Below are 8,813 nucleotides of genomic sequence, written 5' to 3' on the forward strand. Positions count from 1 at the left end.
CTTTGAGTTTTCTTCTGTTTAATCTAGCCATTTGCTTTTGTGATGTCTTATCTTTTGAGCCGTTGACCTAATCTGCTTTATGTCTGAAAAGCCACTTTTGGCGCAGCATGCGCACCAACCCCATTGGTTGACAGAAAAAGTGACTGACATTATCTTTTGAGATCTGCTTTTGCCATGCTTGACCAGTACCTTTATCTGACCCGCCCATGCTTTTTACTGTTCCCTGTCAGCTTTATCTTGCCCCCTGCAGCTGCCATATCTTTTGATATCTTTTGTTATCTTTTGTTTTGTCTTGTTCTGTTTGTCTTGGAATCTTTTCCCCTTTTTCTGGATTTATGTCTCCTAGGGTTTTCCTATAAATAATAATAATATTTTCATAACACTACACACACAAAACACTTAATCTCTCCTGTTCTCTTGCCCCTTGCTCTCTCTGCCGTCTTCCTCTCTGCCTCCGTCTTCCTCCCTGTTCTGCCCTGCTTTTCCGGTAATATATATATATTATATATAATAATTTACTTACTAATTATGCTAACTTATAATCAAGACTTAAATCAATTCATTAAAACAATAATCTTATTTATAGGTTAACTTGTGCTTGTTTAAAGTTGGTTCTTGCTTTATCTTACACCGCATCGTTTATCAAGTGAGTAATCTCGTACCTAATCCCTTTTTGCTTTTAATGTTTTGGGATGTTCATGTGTTCATACAAACTTAGAGTCTTAAACTTGTTTATGAACTTTAGTCGCGCAGTATCCCATGTGTTGAGGACGTAGACTTGGCTGTTTATTTGTATGTGTGGATCATTAACCGTCTTGTCGGTCTATTCCGCAGTTTTCATGGTACCATTAGATGAACACGGGAGAACTATCGTTTATGATTTTCTCTTTTGTTTACACATGCACAGTTTGTCTTGTTTGTGAGCTCAATTGTGAGCACTGGCAGTCTTATGAATCTTAGAGTTGGTCCCGATCAGATTACACCCTTGTTGAAAACCAGACATACACATGTTGCGCGCAGATTTATTGTTATCTATGTATTGTATTAAACTTGATTTCTCACCAACACGCAAGTGTTTGACGTTTATTTTAACACGTGTTCAGGTTTGCAGTAGCTGTTTTGGAGTTCGAGGACACGTAGGAAGTTTTCTTTATTTTGGACCTAGACTAAAATGTATCAAGACAAGTTATTGCTGTTCGAATATTACGATTTATAATATATTGAATTATGATGATTTATGTTATCTTGTGTTTACCTTGCGCGTGCGCGAATGAATGTATTTATTAAATATTGACACCCAATAGTGTCACGAGTAATGAAACAATATGTGGCGCCCCGATGTATAATCCGCCTTTGGTCGGGGTGTTACAGGTTTTTGCTTATTGGTTGAAGATACGTTCATAACCGGTTGACTTCGCATATGTACGGACTTTTGACTCATCGCATCTGTTGATCTTTTCACTTTCTGGGTAAGTTGTTAACATAGGAATCGTTCATATATATTCTCTAGTCAATAACATTCAATCAACTTCGGTGGTTGGAGGGTGTTGATTGGTCAATTCGCTTAAAACTTGTTAAAAAGGCAAATCAGTCAACAAGTTTGACTTTAAGTTTTCTCATACTTCTGGTCGGATTCAACGTTCGGTCCAAAAGACTTTTATTCTCATAATGAAATTTTAAGGATACTGACCAAAATCCAACTTCTGACTCGCTGTTCGGATTCTGGTCAGTACCAGCTCGCTTAAATCTTAAATATAACATAACTTGAGTTATAGACGTCCGTTTGGATCGATTCCAACGCATTAAATTCTTTTTTACTTATATATCATAACTCAAAGTTTCAGGTTCTGATCATTAATCTCGTTCGACGCATAGTGGACGACTCGCTTAATCTTTAGTTCGTTTATCTTAATTATTAATCACTTGCCTTTAATCTAAGGTGAGTTTTATCATTCCCCTTTTACTCAGTTTTCTAAAATGTTTTGGGACATATGCGTATATAATACTATATATATCTATATCAAAAACAACAAACGTGTAATTGTGTGTGATTAATCAAATATACTTGTTATGTGCTTACTTGTTTATGTGTGCATTCATTTGGCATATCCCCTTGTGGAGGGTTCTCATTGACCAATGCCCGATTTGTTCGGCAATGGTCTTATTATTATTTGCTCATGGTTGATTTACCGACGCCCGATTCTCTTGGCAATGGTATAATCAACAACTTATTTGCTCGTGGTTTGATTTCATTACCGCATTTATTACGTCTTGCTTATTTCTCATATTTATTATATAAATATTATTTTATTGCAAAACTGGGTATAAACTCACTCAACATGTATTGTTAACAAACTCTGCTTTCTACGCATATGCAGGTTGCTTGAGTTGAAGTTTGGACACTTAGAAAGACCTTAGAGTTTTATTGAAGACAAACATGAATTTAAATTGTTATATATTTATTTGAATTGTTTTGTTGTATTTGAATATTGTGTGCACATTTGAAATAAAATAATTAAATAGATATTGTCATATTTATATATTATGATAGTATCTTCGAGTTGTGGGCAATCGGATCACGTCCCGACATTTCCGCCTTAGGTTGGGGTGTGACAAACACCACCCCGCTCAAATTGACACCGATGGCGGTGAAGTTCTGGATCTGATTTTACCGCTCAAACTGCCGCGGGCTTCTTTGCCGCTGGCTTCTTTTAAGTTACATTATTTACCCTGTGGCTCATTTTAATGCTAGTTAGCTTAACGACCCCTAATCTATATAATGTTACTTTTAATATGCATATAACATAATTTTAACATAAAAGATTATGATAATACAAAACCACAACATCCAATCAAACGTCATCTTCCATTGACAACCAACCACATAAGCCCACAATGTCTAAATTTAATTAAAATGACACTGATTTTATTCAAATTCTCACACCTAAATATTTATCATAATTATTATTATTTTTAAGGACAATCTATACGTTCTTCAACGCTACTTTTAAATTCTAATATTCTTTATTGGTTACAGAATTTAAACAATCAGTCAATCAAATTTGAAAAGTGGGAGTTTATCTAATTTTTTGATATCAACATACATGCCAAAACATTGGTTAGCAATCATTAGTGAACCAGTAATGCATCTAGTTCGTTATTTGATCCGTATCTAAAAACATTGGTTATATCTGCATAAAATCAAACAACGTAATTTCTTTTAAACAACTTTTCTCAAAATATGTTGAACTATCTGGCTCTGGGTTCTTTTACAATGTGATATGTTTTTGTTAACCGTTTGCGAGTCTCGTGTGCTATCAGTCCATTTTAATGCTAGTTAGCTTAACGGCCCCTAATGTATATAATATTACTTTTAATATACATATAACATAATTTTAGCATAAAAGATTATGATAATACAAAAACACAACATCTAATCAAACGCCATCTTCCATTGATAACCAACCACATAGACCCACAATGTCTAAATCAAATGACATTGATTTTATTCAAATTCTCACACCTAAATTTTCACTAGTTCATCTAGGCATCCACAATCTCAGCGGAATCAGCAGCAGCCAGAATCAACTCCGGTTGCTTGGTCCCGACACTTGTCCCGTCCAACGCATTTGGTAGTCCCAAAGCCTTCAATGCCAAGTGAGCAGCCTTCTGTCCTGATATCATCATAGCCCCAAATGTTGGCCCCTAAAATATCACACAAAGTCACAAACAATCAAACAAACCATCTTCTTTATCAAAATCTTTAATAAAAACAAAATTCTTAATTATTAGCTATTTTTCTATTTATGTGACAGATAACATTATTAAAAGAAAGAGACTAGCATGACCCTAGAAAAGTTAATTATTAATTAATAACTTTCTACTTATTACTATTAGTCTTTTTTAATGTGTGACAACTATGAAGATACTAGAAAAGTTAATTATTAATTAATAACTTTCTAATTATTAGTTTTTGTTTAATTTGCGACGATAACATTAAAAGAAAAACACTAGCAAGATACTAGCAAAGTTAATTAATAATACCATTCTCGGAGATCCATCAATCTCAGCAACTTCCATTCCAGTAACAATCATGCCGGGAACAACCTCTCTAGTCATCTTCACAATTTCATCCTCAGCCGTATTCATATCGAGAGCTTTCATCCCAGGAACGCTCTCGATCATCCCAACGCTCCTCAATCGCTTGACCCCAGTGGCACCCATCGGACCATCATGACCACACGAGCTCACAACCACCTTAGCCTCCATGACATTCGGGTCCATGCATGATTGTGTGTCATGGTTCATTGATACCAAAGCCCAGTTGGTCACAACACCACCTACTCTTCCTCCCTTGATGATTAAGTCCTCGGCTGCAACCGCGTTGAAGAGCTTAACATTTGGTCTAGCCAAAAGCTTGCTCATGATGGTGGAGGTGAATAGAGCGGCGTGTTTGATGACCACGTAGTCGTCTGCCTCGTCGTACTCGATCTCGAGCTCATCGAGGAAGTGGTGTGCGGGTTTGCGGACAACCATGGCGGAGAAGAGTTGTCCTCCGAGCCATGCTCCGCCACCGGGGCTCACCGATTGCTCGATGATGGCGACCTGCGATTATATACCGTTTAATCAGCACTAATTATATATTACTTACAATTATCAGAATTTATAATTAGTGATTTAATCACAAGTCTTGATGCTTTGTATAGCAACAAAATTTAATTTGTTTTTCATTTTGTAAATTATGTATAAGCTCTCAAATCGCATATATTATTTCTTAATTTTTTCTTTCAAAGACCAACTAAACTTTTTTATAATAAATACTATTTCTTAAAGACTGTTATTATTAATATTAATATATTATTATTATTATTTTGTCTTTTTTCTATTGTATTAATTATTTTTAGGCTCTCAAAGTCTCAAGTCACACATACTTCCTAAAACTACTAATTTTTTTAAATTCTATTCTATATTTTATGTATAAGCCCTCAAATCACATATACAACTTCTTAAAAAATTAAAATTGCTATTGTTTGTTGTTGTTGTTGGTATTATTATTATTATTATTATTATTATTGTTTTTTTAATTTTTTTCTATTTTATATATTTTGTATAAGCTCTCAAATCACAGATACAATCTCTTAAAATTACAATTATTTATTATTTTTGTTGTTTTATAAATTACATATAAGCTCTCAAATCACATATACAACTTCTGAAAACTACTATTATTTTTATTATTTTAGTTTATAAAGTATTTATAAGCTCTCAAATCACATATGCAACTCCTTAAAGTTCCCATTATTTGAATATTATAATAACTAGAATAATATATATTCATCTAATTAATTAGTATAAAAACTAAAAAGTGTTAAAACTGCATAATACGTTATTTAAATAGGGATACGGCGCAGCTTGTTGTCCGCTTTTCTGTCAGTTTATTGTAATATTTTGAGTTTAGCAATGAAAAGCTTCTATCTGATTGGAGATTTAAAAATTGATCGATACACGTCCAAAATTTATTTCGAAATAAAGGAAGGATTCATCTTTAATTTTGCATAATCATTCAAAATCTATAAGATCCACAACGATCTACGATCATAAATAACAAACAAACAAACATATGAATCAGATCAGTTGCTAAAGCTGATTAATAAAATGAATAAAAAATTATCATATACCTGAACGTTAGGGTTTTTGCTAAGTTCATACGCGCACGAGAGACCAGCGGATCCAGCACCAACAACAACAACATCAGTATCCGCGTAAGTGATCATATCAGTCATGTACCTTCTAGTCATTTCACGCGACACGATCGATTCCTTGATCGGTTGAAACGTGAACGATCCTAGATCGTACGGAGCAGCCGACATAGAAATCGGCATGTTCCGGTTCTGGCTAGATTTAACCTGCTGGAACCTGATCGGGGACGAAACCGGAACACCATAGAATGATGTTTGGTCCAACAAACATGTCTTGGCAAAGGTGGTGGTAGCCATGGATGCCATTAATAAAAAGATATTGGAGTTTGTTGTATAGATGAGAAGAATAATGTGAGTGAGGTGTGTTGTGTTGTAGGAAGTGAGGAGTTATATAGGGATGTAACGTAAGCAAATAATATCTTGAGGGGGCACGTGTGGGGAGAGGAGGGATAGGGTGTGAAGGGTGTAGAATAAATCAATTTGTTGGAACCATTACTTTTATATTTGTGAACAAATATTGTCCACAATTTGAATTGGGCCCTTTTTGTTATAGTTTTATCATTTTCTTACACTTTAATTTGGAAGACAAAATGATGAATATGGTTCAAAATATCTAAATAGCTTTATTGTAATCACTGCAACTTGGAATGAGATATTGTTTTTGTTTGTGTTGAATTGATATATATTTTATGGTGAAACTAGTAAAAAATCCAATATAGGGATTAATGCTAATAAATGCCTTGAATATATTTGATACATAAGTAATTAAATTTAATTCTATAAATGAAGTTATAATAATGTGAAGTTATAAAGTTTTTAAAAAGTTAATAATTTTGAACGGTTAATTTGGATCACTGACATGTCTTTGGCTACCCGTCTTATCTCCATTCTCCGAGTATCGGAATCATCCTCAGAAGGAAACCCACTATATGTGAGAAAAATCCACTGGCTTAACATGAAACCTCATATTTTTTGTCACAAATTAGACTTGAACCAAGACCTCCCGTTTTTTAAAAGCTATTAATTTGTGAAGATATTATAAGTAGTTATGAAAAGATTTATAACATGCATATAAATAAAGTTATTTTTTTTGAACGGTCAATGAATCCTTTAAATAGGCTGCTGACTAAATTTATCATATCGGGATACACTCGTTTTTCGATCCGGGAAAAACCTTCACCTAAGGCCAACGCCTGTGAACACTCGTCTGATGGCATGACAGTGCGGTGAGATAAACCCCGTTAAGTTCAATGATCCAACTAGTGAAAGCCACATACTCACCTATTCTCTCATCATCACACTGGTGCCTCTGAAACTAAGGTAGCGTTGGGTAGGCAAGAATGAGAAGGGGAACGGAATAAGTCATTGCGACTTGCGAGAAAATGAAAAAAATGAGTGTTTGGTTGGTTAATGGAATGGAATCAATGATTACACAGAAAATCCTATCCATCAAATCCATCTCTTCCCACCCACTTATTTTTTTTCTATTCCATTCCTTTATACCTTATTCTTTAGATAACACCACCTCACAACAAGCACCAGCACCACCACCGCCACCACCCCTTAACCACCACCGTCGTCGCCACCATACCACCACCGGCACCACCTGACCACCGCCTTCGCTACTACTATCACCTGACCACCACCTTCGCCACCACCGCCGCTACCACTATCACCTGACCATCACTTTCGCCGCCCCCGCCGCCGCCACCACCACCGTCGTAATCGCCACCATCGCTATCATTGCCTAACCACCATCATCATCGTGGCCGCCACCACCGTCATCACCACCGTCGCCGACGCAACCATCGTCATTATAATTTTTTTTTATTTTTGTATTTTGTTAGCTTTCAGATATGAGTAGTTTTATCATTTTATATATATATATATATATATATATATATATATATATATATATAAAAGGAATTTGATGGTTATTTTTTAGAAAGTTACTATTCATTACTCCAGACAATCACTTTTTAACACGCGTGCAAATCATCACGGATTTCAAAATGGGTAGTTAGAATTTCAAACCATAGCTACTATATAAACAGCTGAACTCCGGCCACCGGCGTTGCCGGCAACCACCATCCCGCATCAATTGCATCCCTTCGCTTCTCCCTCAGGCAGCTCGACATCATCGTAACCGAACCAGGTCGCCGGAATGGAAATTGTCTCTCCTTAGAACAGAAAGTGAGACCGAGCTGCAGGTGGTTGAGGCTCACTTACAAGACAATGTTTGTTTACTTGCGTCAGTAAAATATTTTTTTCGATTTGCTTTTACTTTGGCTGGTGGATTTGCTCTTGGGGTTTGCGATTTTGATGTCTAGGGTTTCAATTTCAGGTTTTGTAATTCACCTCAGTGTGTTCTTGGTGTTCACAGATGGGAATTTTACTGAAATTCATGTCACACCCTGCCTTCGGGCCTAGGCGTGTGACTCACAATTGGTACCATTTGTGTCAATTTATCAAAGTTTGCAGCGAAAAATGTTAATTTAAAATATTTACTTTTATAACATAGGGAATTAAATACCCTTGTATGTTTTTACAAAATTACTTGTTCAGAAACATGTTTACATATATGCCTCATTACAAAATTAGCTGTGCCACCAGCTGTATTCTATGCCTAGTGATCTTCTATCTACACTGGCATATTCACCACTATACTTTATTCTTGGTTGCCTGAAAACAGTTTTAAAAATACGTCAGTTATATGCTGGTGAACACGCTGACTTAATAAAAGGTTTTCACAATTCGTAATGACACAACACCAATGGCTTTCAACGACTCAGTGGGTCTCAATCCCATCTCATCGGAACTAAACATACGCACAAACCACATAATCGGACTTCACTCACCCTAGAGAAAGCCACTTGCCTCTTGGTTAGTATGTCTGTAGTGTGCCCACTACAGTACATATATGTAAGGATCCAGACATATGTGTATTTTAGCCTGAGTGTTTAGTACTACCTTGTATCAAAACGTTTTAGAGGATTTGAACCAACCCTCATGCAAATAATTTCATAACTCTTTTACATATGGATAACAGTCCATAGTTTACAAGAGTAAACATCTTTCAAATATCACATAGACGTATTTACGTCGAAACCATAT

General features: G+C 35.6%; 1 protein-coding gene across 1 annotated transcript; it reads right to left on the reverse strand.

The window, feature by feature from the left end:
• Positions 1–3,432: 3,432 nt before the first annotated feature.
• LOC143538412 (thiamine thiazole synthase, chloroplastic-like) lies at positions 3,433–6,062 on the reverse strand. Its single transcript, XM_077031985.1, has 3 exons — positions 5,679–6,062; positions 4,045–4,605; positions 3,433–3,705 (listed from the first exon to the last, which is right to left on the reverse strand). Exons 1-3 carry the CDS (start codon positions 6,003–6,005, stop codon positions 3,544–3,546), a joined length of 1,050 nt encoding a protein of 349 aa, XP_076888100.1. The 5' UTR covers positions 6,006–6,062; the 3' UTR covers positions 3,433–3,543.
• Between the last annotated feature and the right edge of the window lie 2,751 nt (positions 6,063–8,813).

Source organism: Bidens hawaiensis, unplaced genomic scaffold (assembly GCF_021521415.1).
Source record: "Bidens hawaiensis isolate Kalapana, Puna unplaced genomic scaffold, B.hawaiensis_p1.1 tig00011619_1, whole genome shotgun sequence".
In the NCBI taxonomy this organism is placed as follows: domain Eukaryota; kingdom Viridiplantae; phylum Streptophyta; class Magnoliopsida; order Asterales; family Asteraceae; genus Bidens; species Bidens hawaiensis.